This window comes from Telopea speciosissima, chromosome 11 (assembly GCF_018873765.1).
Source record: "Telopea speciosissima isolate NSW1024214 ecotype Mountain lineage chromosome 11, Tspe_v1, whole genome shotgun sequence".
Lineage (NCBI taxonomy): Eukaryota > Viridiplantae > Streptophyta > Magnoliopsida > Proteales > Proteaceae > Telopea > Telopea speciosissima.
In genome coordinates this window covers 36,431,413-36,446,109 of record NC_057926.1, presented here as the reverse complement: position 1 = coordinate 36,446,109, position 14,697 = coordinate 36,431,413, and the positions used below count along the sequence as shown (strand labels likewise).

The following is a 14,697-nucleotide window of genomic DNA, read 5'->3' as shown; positions in this document are numbered from 1 at the left end:
AGTGTACAACAGACTTTGACCGAGAGTTCCTTTGATGTACCTTAGAATTCTTTTGGCCGCTACGATTTGATCTTGTTTTGGCTTCTCCATATATCTAAGGGAAAAAGTTCTCTGTCCAGGAGTGTGGCCTACGCCAGCACTCCCATGAGTCTATCTCTTTCCTCCCCATGTGAAATGACATCTCTGCCCCCTTGTTTTAAGGAGGATAGAGATAGACACATGGGAGCTAGTGCTGGCGTAGGCCACACTCCCGGACAAAGAATTGCTTCCCATCTGATAATTAGGGATGTAAACGGATCGGATTCGGCTTGGATAGTGTTATATCCGCTTTTGCATCTGATTAACTTTCGGATGGATTCGGATAGTGCTAAACAGATATGGACACTGATACGGATCGGATATTTTATCCATTTACATGCAAATATAGCTTTTCGGATAGCTATAGCCTATATATATCCGTATCCCCATCCGTTTAGCTTTCGGAAGGATTCGGATAGTGCTAAACGGATATGAACATGGATACCGAAACGGATTTCGGCTATTCATTTATTATTTTACACCCCTACTGCTAATATTTCCAACTACATACATGATGTCTGGTCTAGTGAACATTAATTAAGAATTTTTCTCCTCTCAGGTTCCCTGCCCGGTCAGGTTTGTAGGTTCCTCTCATAGGGAGGGCAAAAATGACGACCTCACCCCACCCGGGTAGTGTGTTCGGGCAGGGGGTGAGGTCGTCATTTTTCGGTCCCCTATGAGAGGAACCTACAAACCTGACCGGGCAGGGAACCTGAGAGGAGTTAAGTCCTTCCAACAAGACTTTTAGATAGTGTTGGATTAACCGGCTCTTCTTCCTAATCACACCTTCGCTTTATACCTGCTTCTGCTGCTGTTGCTACTGGCTTGCAACTACTCATCTTGAACTTGCTAAGTATCTGGCCATACTTCTTTTGTGAGATAAAGATCCCTTCTTCTGTCTGACCAATTTCTACTCCAAGAAAGTACAACATTTTTCCAATATCTGTCATTTCAAATTCTCTAGTCATTGCTTCTTTAAAGTATTTGAACATTTAGATATATGTCCCCATCACCTCTGCCTATCTCTGTGAATAATGTGTGAACAGCACATGGTGATTACTCACTAATTAATGATGCATTAGACTAAGAAATTCTCATTTACTTTCTTTTTTAAGGCCAAATTTGGTATGATTTTTATTTTAATTTTATAGGGTGATTTTTATTTAAAAATTGTTTAGTTTAATTTTGACACCTTATTTCAAAAAAATAGAAATCAAATTGAGTAGAAATTCGGAAATAGCTCAAAGCTATTTTAATCTTGAAATTTAAATTGATTTCAGTCTTGCTCCTTATTAGGCACAAGGTTAATTTGATGGGAAACGATAATTTTATGTTAAAAATAAACCACCTTATAATTTCATGTTAAAAATAAAACACCACCTTTCTTCTCTTGATGGTATCACCACAGCGTAGAGTACCCCTACCACCATGCTGCCACTGGCCAGTACAATTAGTGCTACCACCTTGCCACCACCACCTCCACCTCCACCACCACCCCCACCATCAACACCTCTCTGGCCTGCCCTTGCCCCTGCCTTTGCCTCCGCCCCCACCCTTGCCACCGCTACAACCACCATCTTCTCCCGAAGAAATATAGAGAAACTATTCCTAAATATTGAACTACCAAAGGAATTTCTTATTCTTAAAAATATTTTGGCTCATGGTTTGAGGTATCGCTATAGTATTGTCCAATATGGGCGATATGCAACGGTTTTGCTAGTGGTTGATCTTGATACTGTGCCGCTACTGTATCGGTGTCATGATCAGGACAAGGGGTAGAACAGTCAAAAATCTTTTTTTTTTTCAAAAAAAAATAAAGGGCAAATCTATCTGATACAGCCAATCCACATAGATACCGTATCAATATCATATCAGTTTTGTAAATAACCGATACCAGATCCGATACTGTGCACAAAAACCATCTTTCATATTGCAATTTCAATTTCTTAATTAAAAATTTTTGCAGGACTATTTCATAAAATCAGTTCGAAATTGTACAAATCTAGCGTAAGCTGGACCACTTTTATTTATACCGTAAGTCCATAACATCAACTTTATTGGTCTGTGGCTTTATTGCTGTAACATCAAGAAAACTTCATTGTTGTAACATCAACTTTCTTGGTGGCATCTTCTACGAAGGAGACTAGAAAATTCCCTTTTGGGTTCACATATATCAAACACTAGGTTGTGATTCTTTTCTACTTGCCCTTTGGCAACATGGTCGAATTGGACTGGGCTTTTAAAAACCCTAACCTATCACTGAACCCTTAAAACTTAGTCCAGGCCCGCTCGGACCCTGATTCAGGGCCTAAAAACCTCAACCCTGACCCGGAACCTGACGAACTCAGCCCAGCCCAGACCCACCCTGATTTGGTGTTGATTAATTGCAGAATTCCAGAACTAATAGCAAAATCATAGAGAGTTGATTAACAAAAACTATTATAGTATTGTGTGTAATCTGAACACAAACTAAATAGAACATCAAAGGATCTTGCAACCAACAACACAACAAAAAACTAAGTTAACTAACTTAAAATAGAGTAGCCGCCAGGGTTTAGAAATTCTTATCAGAATAAAAAAAAAAAAAACCAACCTAGGTGTCGCTTGAAGTGGAGTTGCATCGCTGCAAATGGTTCACTTGGCCATTAGGTTTAGAGAAGAAGAGGGAGAATGGGGGAACAAAAACTTAACGAAATTTAAAAAAAAATTACCGAAATAAAAAGAGGAGGTGACGCCAGAGGAGATGTTGCCTGAGGGCCTGAGCCTAATGAGGCAGTGTTGCGTCGAGAAATCGCTCAGCGGTCTTTCAAGTGCCGTAACCTGCAAAAAACCCCGGGTGACAAAGGAGAACTGGTGTGGTTCAGGCCTAGGACTCTCCAATGCCTAAGTTAGATCTCTCTGAGCAAACAGATGAATAGTAGCATTCAAGATGGGTTGAGGGGGTAGATTACCTTCCCTTTTATAGTAGTGCGTGGCGGTGCGGAGAGTCCTAGTAGGTGTGGAGTAGTCTTCGCAATGGATAGAGTCCCTGGGTAGCAGGGCTTGTTCTTGATTGGTTGTCTTCCAGAGAGATGTAGTGTCATGATAGACCTGGGAGTTGTCTTCCCGAGAGATGTAGTGCCTTTGGTTGGCTTAGTAGTTGCTTTCTTGTAGGACGTGGTGTCCTATTGGAGCCGATATCCTTGACGGATTGGCTTATCTACGTGGTAGATAAGGTTCATGGTGCATGAGTCCGTTCACTCCACGTGACTTGATAGGCGGTGGCCTAGAGTACTTGGCGATGCCATCTTGTTGATAGCGGTCTGAGGGAGCTTGTGTTTGGAGATGACGTGTGTGGGCATGACATGTTCGGGGATGTCATGCCCAAGTCCAAGTCCGAGTCCGCGCCGGTCCGCGCTCGGGGTGCCCATGCTTGGTGTGGGTTGAATCCTTACTTGGTTCTCCATTTTGGGTTCTTACCTTGAACCGGTCCTCCTTATTGGATTTGGACACGTGGCAGTCCCTGATTGGTCAGGTGAATTTGGGTTTATCAGGAGGTACTCGGTAGTCGGTAGATTCTTCTCTTTCTCTTCGATTTTTTTTTTCTTCTTTTGAAACAAAAATAGGAGGAGATGAGAAGAAGAAGAAGAAGAAGAAACAAACAAACAAACAAACAAACAAACCGAGACGAAGGAGAAGAAGAAAGAAAATAAGAAGTAGAAAATGAAAAAAAATAATAAAAAACTTATTTGAGGAAGGAAGGAAGCACAGTGGCCATAGGGAAAAGAGGAACTAGTCGCTGTATTAGATTTGCAAAGACGAAACCCTAAACCCTTTCTCTCCGACTTTTTTTTTTTTTTTTTTTTGAGATTTAAGATTCTTTTTTATATGGGAGATTATGAGCGCCACCACTTGACGTTTGCCTATTTATTAAAGCACACCCACTAACTACCATAATATCAACCGTTACCCATTTTTGAACGGTGTGAACCTATGAAATTTCTTTGACCAAAATACCCTTAACACTATAGCATAAATAACCTATTCCTAAATCATTTATTACCATTGGAGACTTAAATAGCTACCTGAGCTTCTCTCCCCCACCCCTTGCTGTCCGACTACCTGAGCTTCTCTCCCCATCCCCTGTCCGCTACCTGAGCTTCTCTCCCCACCCTTGCTGCCCAGCTACTTGAGCTTCTCTCCCCCATCCCTTGCTATCCGACTACCTGAGCCTCTCTCCCCCACCCCTTCCCCTGCTATCCCTCCCCCACCCATTTCTGGCCACTGCTACCTGAGCTTCTCTCCCCCACCCATTTCCGGTCACTGTAAATAATTCTATACTCTCCATTCTATCTAGTATTGCAGTAGTAGGATATCGACCCATTAGTAGCATTGGCAGAGAAAATTGCATTTCCAAAATTGCAGTTACGTACTAGCGATTTTCAGGCACATAGAAAGCAATTTAATCAATAAGTGCTCCACATAACCATCATTTATCTTACCACATTTAGTTTAGATTAGTGCTGCTATACTCGATATCAAATACAACCCAAACATTCAAACTCCACATGTCAAGGTGTTAATCGGCTTGACACTCGAGGAGAATAAACTATATTATGGATTTGACAAGGAGGAGAATAAAATACTTACAAGGAGCGCTGGTTATGATTCACTGGGAAATACGGAGTAACCAAACAGAAAAATAGGCGAAATAGGGTGAACCAGGAGCACTTCGATTTCAGTCCAAGAGAGCATGTGTTGCAGATCGATTTTAGGCCAAGAGAGCAGGTGTCACAAATCAATTTCAGGGTATCTTAGCACAATTTCAGGTGTTGCGGCTCGATTTCAGGAATTCGACGGTAAAGCAGAGAGAGAGAGAGAGAGAGAGAGAGAGAGAGAGAGATTCCAGCCTTTGGATCGCCAGGTGGAACTTCCTCAAATGTTGCCATTGTTCCTCACAAACTTACGGTTTTGACTCCTTCAATTCCATAGCTCTGAGAACCAGAGTTTTCTAGAGAAGAAATATAGGAATCACCTGAGATTAGAGAAGAAATAGAAGGAGTTGCAGAGTAGAGAAGATGAGTTGAAGAGGTACTGGTCGTCAAGGTTTCTTCGGGGTAGTTGTGAATGCACGTAATGCATCGAGTAAAATTTACTAAGTTTTGTCGAGCAATGGTGGTGGGTTGACGCCCGGCTGCTGTAACGCTGGAGTAGGTTTCTTCAAGACGGTAGGTTGTAGTGGATTCTCAAAGGTTGTCGGTGAGTGTGAGGAAGAAGGTTTGTGGGTGTTTTAATTGAAAGGGTAGATTAGGTATTTCAGCCACTAAGAAGGGCAGAATTGTCATTTAAAAAATATTAAATTGTTGACATCACCACTTAACAGTTCTTAACTAAATGTAAGGGGTCTGTGTGGAATTAGTTTGGTAAAGCAGGGCAGACGGTTGATATTATGGTAGTTAGTGGGTGTGCTTTAAAATATAGGCAAACATCAGGGGGTGGCACTGATAATTTTTCTTTTTATATTTATACTTAGTTATCCCATGTAGCACAAGTGTATTTAAACCTATACACAACCAGGGTCAACATCAGGGTCAAAACCAGGGTCGGGTTCAAGCCGAGGCCTCAACCCTGGCCCAGAAACCTAACCTGTCCTTAGGGTAAAAAATCTTTAGCCCAGACCCTGTTCGGGCTCAAAGTAGGTCAGGGTGGGTTCGGGCCAATAGGGCCAAAACTTGCACCCCTACCCCCAATGGTTTGGGTTGTTAGGTCTTATTTTTTCTAATGGCATATATTTGTAGTGAGATTTAACCCCCCAAAAAAAAAACTTGTGGTGAGATGACAAGTTAACCCCCAAAGTATTAAAGGTAATGGGCATTTACCATTGGAAAAAAAGAGAGGTTGCACCTTCCTTTCTGACCACCTTGGTTAATAGTCCAAGTCTTTTGTCAAATCAAGAGGTGTAGAGAAGAAATTTCTTGGAACAGACGTTGTGGCCTTTGTCATTCAAAGTTCAAACCAAATGGATTTGTGTTTACAACAGAGTGTGGGGGAAAAGAAATCTACCTAGCATATTGGTTTACAAGAATCTTTCTTCTTTTCTCTCTTGAAGGTAGGAAAGTAAATTGTTTACCAAAAAAAAATGAAGGTAGGAAAGTAAATTTGTTTACATATAACTACTTTACAAATGAAATAAAAGAGAAATTTTTTTTTTTTATGAAATAAAAGAAAATTTTATAACTTAAGAAGGTGAGAGACAGGAGTCTACAAATGCACAAGTATCAGTCATAAGAGTTAAGCTACTATAACATTTTAACCATTGACGGAGAGAGGAATCAGGACTGTTTGAGATAGACACCCCTTTGATTCGATCCCCTATTTGCAAAAAGAGGTTTAGAACTTCCAGAGGCCAAGGAGAACAGGATGGAGTTGGAAGAAGTCCAGGTAACACCGGATCGGAACACCAAACTTCTTTCAGCTTCACACCTCTCTTAGTGGCAAGGTCCAAACCATAGAGGATTCCAATTAATTCTGGTTCCAGAGGATGTCTAGATTTAATCTTCCCTGTAGCCAACAAAAAGGATTTGCCATGTAGCAAAATGCAAAAAGCCCAACCAGAGTAATCTATACCTCCTATGTCTCTGGGATCAAATCATGCGCATAACAAAATAGGAGAATCTAAAGTAGGTAAACAAATATTAGGACAAGAAGAGATAATATTATGACTGCATAGTACATAATCCAAATTAAAATGAGGGGGGGCCAGATGTAACTCCATCAACCATTGTTTAATCTTCCGCAACACGGAGAGAGGATCAGGGTTAACAGCATTAAAAAGAAAATTGTTTCTAACAGACCAAACAACATAACAAGTTATTATGAAAATAGAGAAAAATCAAATAAGGGAGTTCTTATCAAGTCGGCGGCTAAGAAAAATTGAAATGCAGAAATGACTGATAGAGGGGGAAGAAATGAATTCCGTCCTCAAACCCACTGGACCAACTGCCCAGATATGTTTAACCCAATCACAGGAGAGGAAGATATGCAAGATGGTCTCATTATAAGTGTCATAGAGAGCACAAGTGAGATCGACCTGACTCCATTTCGACACAAAATTATTAACCAGAAGCCCTGCATGTAATACACGCCAGAAGAAAATTTTTTATGACCGTGATTCATCCTAGTCTCGGTGTCAACCTAGGAATGCTAGCCAATATTGAAGAAAAGGTATACAAAATTGAAATGGTGCTATGTGAAGTGTGACGTTTATCACCACTAATACTAGCACTCTTCTTAATCAAAAAGCTGAAAATAATTCGAACTCCTAAGTGAACAAACCAATGAACATAAAAAAGCATCAATTACTACAGCACATTAATTTGGCCCACTCGGTGTGTGATTACTGACTAATCAATGATGCATCAGTTTAAGATATTCTCAATTATTTCCTTCTTCTTTAACCTGAAACACACTTATCTCTTCCGTGTCTCCTTTCTTGATCGGTGGCTTTATTGAACCATTGGCAATTGCCAAATTTACTTGAAGAAAATGTATAAATTGAGAATAGCAGTATCCACTTCTTATTTTTGATAAAGTGAATAGTGGTATCACATCACCACTATAAGATTTAGAAAAGCTACGAAGACTTACTTTTGAATAAGTGGGGTTTGGAGAGGGATAGTCAAGCAAACTTTAAAAAAAGTAGTCACCCTTTAGCGTATATTTACTCTTACTTTCCTATCATATAAACTTTGTCTATGGTCTGACCCTAACTCGCTTTGGGCCCGTTTTCTTAAAGCCATCTATCATCCTAATTCTGATTTCCTTCACGCTACAGTGGGCCATCGCCCCTCCTGGGCATGGCGAAGTATTGTTATTGGAAGGAAGGTGTTACAAAATGGCTTACTTTGGCAAGTTGGAACTGGAGCTGATATAAAGATCTGGGAAGATAATTGGATTCGCTCCTCCCCCACGTTGAAAACCCGTTATCCCAAGCCGGTGAACTGCAATTTAAGCAAAGTGTCAGAGCTCATTGATCCCATTAATAGGGTTTGGAAGGAGGAATTACTGAGAGAGTTCTTTCACCCTCCGGATATAGCGGCCATCAAGCAAATTCATCTCAACATATTCCCGAGGAATGACAAGCAGGTGTGGGGAGGTGCAAGAAATGGGTAGTTTTCTGTGAAAACTGCCTACCACACTCAGGTCAATCAACGAGACCACCTTGCGGCTGGCCAGGCTTCATTGTCTAACAGAAAGGAGTGGGAAGTAATTCCTCCCACGGTGTGGAAGCGTATTTGGCAATGTAGGACATGGCCGAAGATTAAAAACTTTCTGTGGAGGTGTTGCACTGAAGGAATACCGTTGGGGGAAGGGCTGGCAAAGAGAAATATTCCTATTGATCCAAGTTGCAGAAGATGTGGATATGAAAAGGAATCTATTAACCATGTTTTACTGGAGTGCCCCTTTGCGAGAGCCACTTGGTTTGGGAGCGACCTCAATTTCATCACCCCGACTGATGATACTTCGCCATCTATAGCTCTATTTCTGCAGAACTGGGAGAACTTTAAGTTTCCTTCCAAACAAAGAAGCAGAGAAGTTCTATCTTTAGCCTCTTTTATATGCTGGTTCTTGTGGTTGGCTAGAAATGACCTATACTTTAATGGTAAAGAGTGGAGTCCAGTGGATGTTGTTTTCAAATCTCAGAAGGCCTAGCAGGAATTGGAAGAGATTCGGTATGGATTTGAGAGTGATACTCGGTTGGAGGAAGATCAGACAACTTTGCTTCAGGCGTGGCAAAAACCCCCCCACCAGGTCATCAAGCTGAACTGTGATGCTGCGACATTGGCGAATACCAACTTGGGTGGAATCGGCTTCGTTGCAAGGAATTATTTGGGTGATCCTGTAGCTGCAATCTCTGATAGGATGGAGTTCTCCAGTGTAAACTTGGGCGAAGCAGCTGCTATTCGGTTGGGTTTACTTTGGGCTGTGGAGCAGGAAGTCTCTGAGATTATTATAGAGTCAGACAACGACATGGTCAGCAGGTTGCTCAATGGTAATTCTCACAGTACCCCCCTGGAGCTAGATGGAGTTCTCCATGATATTAGGACTATGGCTGACAATCTCAACTTTTGTATTTTTGCTTGCATTCCTAGGGTGATTAACACTGTTGCTCACACCCTAGCCAGGAGAGCCCTGTCCTTGACAAGTAGGACAGTTTGGCAGTCTTCCACTCCTTGGCTCTTGGATTTATGTAACCAAGATGCCTTGTGCTCAACTTGTTCCCCTTTGCAATAAAATTTCTTTCTACCAAAAAAAAAAAAAAAACTTTGTTTTCATTTCTCCAAAAAAAATCAAAGTTTCACCTCTTCTTCTCCCCTAGTATTTCTCAAGTATCCACATTGCCCTTCTATCCTAACCGGCTATCCCCTTATCATGCCCCACCCTCATCGTCTTCGTTTTATCTGATCTTGGAAACTTAAAATTTATTTGTTTCCATAATTTCGGCAGTTTTCTGAAGACCAGTCGAAGTATTTGGAATAGGCAAAATATGCAAATCCAACCCCTACCCACAAAAATATATATATATATATATATATATATATATATTATTTTAGCTAGTGATCGAATTTCTGCTGTTCACTAAGAAATTTCTGAGAGTTAGAGATTTAGGGTGAGTTTGATCCAAACTCTCTTCAAGGATTGAGATTTTCCAAAGAACTAGGAGTCTTGGCAACGTGTGCTGGCTTATCCAATTGTGAGTTTGAATTTGAATTGCAGTTATCTTTATCTTTATTTGTTACCTTCCCTCTCAAGCGAAACGGTTTGCTGGAGACTGTGAACTTGGCTCTCAAGGTTCTAAACCGTGGACCAGGGAGTCCTTTTGTTAGGACATTGGCAATCTGATCCTGACTAGGAAGAAATTGGATGCTTAGCAGTTTGGAGGCTACTTGCTCACACACGAAATGGTAGTTACACTGAGAATGAATTAATGAATTACTGAGAACGGATTTGGATCCTCTACGAGCTGGGGTTGAGCGGCCATTGTGTTGCAGTCAACCCATAGGACACCACTTGAAATTAATGCCGATCCAATGATTGGTAGATGGCAACTTGGCATTTTTTAATTTTGAGTGGTAATTTTGAATTTTGAGAGGCCGCCATACCTAGGGTTTCAAAAAATCGATGAATCAGATCAGGAATGATTCTAATTTTTACCGTTCTAAATCAGAATATTCAAGCTAAAAAATTCTCCTGATTTTCTACTGTTTTAAGCAAATTCAAAGGTTTTTTGGACTGATTCTAACTGATTCAAATCTGATCTGTATTAGAATCGACCACCCAATTCTTGGTTTTAAAACCCTGGTGGGTAGCGCCAAAGCAGTGAAGGGTGTATCCAGTTAGGATAGAGGGGTAATGTAGGAATATTAGAATGGCAGGGCATGCGAGAAGGAGATGTGAAACTTTCGTTTTTTGGAGAAGAAATTTCTTAGAACAAACGTTGTGTCCTTCTGTCATTCAAACCAATTAGTGGGTTTGTATTTACAACAGAGTATTGGGGGGGAAAAAACATCTACATGAGGTTGTTGATCAAGTGAGTTCATCTGCAACTCTCCAACATCCTCTTTAATTTACTTAGCATATTGGTTTATGTGTGTCTTTCCCCTATTCTCTCTTGAAGGTAAGAGAGTAAAATCTTCTCCTCTCTTCTTCCTTGAAGGATAATTTTAATGTCGTTATATTTAGTGAAGAACCTGTTATTTTTTTCATCACAAAAAAACAAACTTATCTCTCTGTTCTGTTTGTGTTCTTGTAGGGAAAAGGTATGGAAAGAAGTAGCGAAGACATAATTGTATCCCTTCGTGTAGCAGTCTTGCTTGACAAATTATCCTCAGAAGCATTACGAGATTTTGGATCGGTATGGTGCGTGCAAAGTGAGCTAAGTGTACTCTCAGATCTGTTTGGGAAAATTCAAGAATTGCTCAAGTTTGCAGAGCAAGCTCAAGAAAGGAATATCTTGGTGAAACGCTGCCTTAGGAATCTCAGAGATGTTACATACCGAGCTGAGGACATATTGGATGAGTTCATCTATGAAGCTTGTAAGGAAAAAGATGAAAGATATGGAGGTGGAAAGGTACGTTTGCACTTCCCCTCTAGCTTAACTGCAAATGGGCTTTTACGTAAGCAAGAAATCGTGCCTCTTATAAATGATAAACTCATAAAGAATTAGATACTAGGCCAAAGAGTGGTTCTCTAGTTGATGAATCTGTTACTCTGGGGAGGAAGGAAGATGTAGAAGCAATAAAAAATAAGTTGTTGTCAAATCCAAATGAAAACCAAAAACAGGTTTCTGTTATTGCCATTGTTGGATTGGGGGGTGTAGGCAAGACAACTCTAGCCCAGCTAGTCTATAGTGATCCTGATGTACAAGGAACATTTTGAAAGAAGAGCTTGGGTTTGTGTGTCTACTGATTTTACTGCTGTGAGATTGACCTCTGCAATTCTAGAGTCCTTCACTGGGGAAAATCCTAACTTGAGCAACCTAGAACCACTTCAATGTGAGTTGAGAGAAGAATTAAGGGGGAAGCGATTTTTAATCATCTTAGATGATGTTTGGACTGAAAAGAGCAAGGATTGGGAACCTCTGAGAGTTGCACTCATGGAGGCAGGGGAAGGAAGTAGAATAATAGTAACAACTCGAAGTAGAAGAGTTTCATCAATGATGCACCCCATGTATACTCATGATCTACAAATTTTATCTGATGAAGAGTGTTGGTCAATAATGGAAAGACACATTCTTTAAATTATTGCTCTATTGCTCCAAGCCTGGAAGCAGTGGGTCGGAACATTGCGAGGAAGTGCAAAGGATTGCCCTTAGCAGCAAGTACGCTTGCAGGCCTTTTAAGCTCTAGTTCAGATATAAATCATTGGCAAGAAGTCTTGAATAGTTGCATGTGGGACTTGGAAGAAAGTGATTTGCCAGCTGCACTAAGTTTAAGCTATTATTTTCTTCCCACATATTTGAAGCAGTGTTTTGCTTATTAGTGACTCGTTAGCTCCAAATTAGTGACTCGTTATTCGTCCATGTGTTGTGTAAGTTCCATAAACAGGGACAAAAATCATGAAAACAAGAGGTTATCATCATTGATACACCTAGGTCGTGGTATTTGTTTCCCCAGAGATTACCATATTGAATCTTTTGGAGGACTGATTTACTTACGTGTCTTAGAGTTGTGTGGTTCTGAAATTAAGATGCTTCCGGACGATATTGGCGGTTTGAAATACCTACACTATATTAACATCTCGAAAGCTGAAAACATAGAATGATTACCTGAGTCATTGTGCGATCTTTTCAATCTACAGTCACTGATACTCCGTGGTTGTTTCCAAATACGTGAGTTACCTAGAGGCATGAAGTATCTGCATAATCTCCAGCATCTAGACCTTCAAGGGTGCTATGAGTTACATTCCATGCCCAAAGGAATTGGGAGATTAAGTAATCTCAAGACATTGTCATGGTTTCATGTCTTGAAAGATGATGATGATGATGGTTGTGGGATAAGGGAGCTGAAGGAGCTGAGGCAGCTTGAGGGTGCACTTTCCATCTGCTCACTACAGAATGTGATTGATCCTTTGGAAGCTCAGGAAGCTGATTTGATGAGTAAACTGAAAGTCGATGAGTTACAATTTTGGTGGGATGAAATACCTACACTATATTAACATCTCGAAAGCTGAAAACATAGAATGATTACCTGAGTCATTGTGCGATCTTTTCAATCTACAGTCACTGATACTCCGTGGTTGTTTCCGAATACGTGAGTTACCTAGAGGCATGAAGTATCTGCATAATCTCCAGCATCTAGACCTTCAAGGGTGCTATGAGTTACGTTCCATGCCCAAAGGAATTGGGAGATTAAGTAATCTCAAGACATTGTCATGGTTTCATGTCTCGAAAGATGATGATGATGATGGTTGTGGGATAAGGGAGCTGAAGGAGCTGAGGCAGCTTGAGGGTGCACTTTCCATCTTCTCACTACAGAATGTGATTGATCCTTTGGAAGCTCAGGAAGCTGATTTGATGAGTAAACTAAAAGTCGATGAGTTACAATTTTGGTGGGATGAAATACCTACACTATATTAACATCTCGAAAGCTGAAAACATAGAATGATTACCTGAGTCATTGTGCGATCTTTTCAATCTACAATCACCGATACTCCGTGGTTGTTTCCGAATACGTGAGTTACCTAGAGGCATGAAGTATCCGCATAATCTCCAAGATCTAGACCTTCAAGGGTGCTATGAGTTACGTTCCATGCCCAAAGGAATTGGGAGATTAAGTAATCTCAAGACATTGTCATGGTTTCATGTCTCGAAAGATGATGATGATGATGGTTGTGGGATAAGGGAGCTGAAGGAGCTGAGGCAGCTTGAGGGTGCACTTTCCATCTGCTCACTACAGAATGTGATTGATCCTTTGGAAGCTCAGGAAGCTGATTTGATGAGTAAACTGAAAGTCGATGAGTTACAATTTTGGTGGGATGAAATACCTACACTATATTAACATCTCGAAAGCTGAAAACATAGAATGATTACCTGAGTCATTGTGCGATCTTTTCAATCTATAGTCACTGATACTCCGTGGTTGTTTCCGAATACGTGAGTTACCTAGAGGCATGAAGTATCTGCATAATCTCCAGCATCTAGACCTTCAAGGGTGCTATGATTTACGTTCCATGCCCAAAGGAATTGGGAGATTAAGTAATCTCAAGACATTGTCATGGTTTCATGTCTCGAAAGATGATGATGATGATGGTTGTGGGATAAGGGAGCTGAAGGAGCTGAGGCAGCTTGAGGGTGCACTTTCCATCTGCTCACTACAGAATGTGATTGATCCTTTGGAAGCTCAGGAAGCTGATTTGATGAGTAAACTGAAAGTCGATGAGTTACAATTTTGGTGGGATGAAAGTGGTGATAAAGATGTTGAGGTTTTTCAGAGTTTAGAACCTCACACTGAGCTGAGTAGTTTAGGTATCTTCTTTTACAGTGGGTTTACATTTCCAAGATGGTTGATGATTGATTTGCCAAGCTACAACAAGCTAGTCTCTTTGACACTCCACAGCTGCTTTGAATGCCGAGTCCTCCTTCCGATTGGGGAACTACCCCTATTTGAATTTCTACAGTTACAAAACATGGAGAAGTTGGAAGAGTGGTCGTCTAGCAGCAACTCTAGACAGGAGGAAACTGATGAATTCCCTAGCCTCCTAAGTCTAACCATTCAATTCTGTCGAGAACTGAGGATACTACCACAGCCACTTCTGTCAAGTCCGAGACTATGTGAATTGCATTTTGAGTGCTGTCCAAAGCTCAGGATGTTGCCTCATGCAGGAGCATTAAGCAAACTCACCTCACTCAAAAATCTTCGTCTTGGGGATGAGATGGAAGGGTTGATACAATTTCTGGATGAGACAGAGAGTCTACCTCCAAATCTTAATCGCCTTTATATCCCTGATTGTATATCGGTACCCAAGGGGTTGAGAAACCTGTCTTCATTGAAACATCTGGAAGTTTGTCACACTTTTAGAGCCCACTACAGCCCGGAGGAGCTCCCCGTAAATGTCATCGTTACTGAAAGCTGGTACTGA

General features: G+C 40.9%; 1 protein-coding gene across 1 annotated transcript; it reads left to right on the top strand.

Moving 5' to 3' along the window:
- The first annotated feature begins 13,307 nt into the window (after window positions 1–13,307).
- On the top strand, window positions 13,308–14,697 carry LOC122645042 (putative disease resistance RPP13-like protein 1). Its single transcript, XM_043838394.1, has 2 exons — window positions 13,308–13,568; window positions 13,681–14,697. Exons 1-2 carry the CDS (start codon window positions 13,308–13,310, stop codon window positions 14,695–14,697), a joined length of 1,278 nt encoding a protein of 425 aa, XP_043694329.1.

Coding starts and splice junctions, on each gene's coding strand:
- LOC122645042 (XM_043838394.1), top strand. CDS start 13,308: ATGAAGTATCCGCATAATCTCCAAGATCTAGACCTTCAAGGGTGCTAT. Junction 13,569..13,680: donor ATTTGATGAGTAAACTGAAA/GTCGATGAGTTA, acceptor TTCAATCTATAG/TCACTGATACTCCGTGGTTG.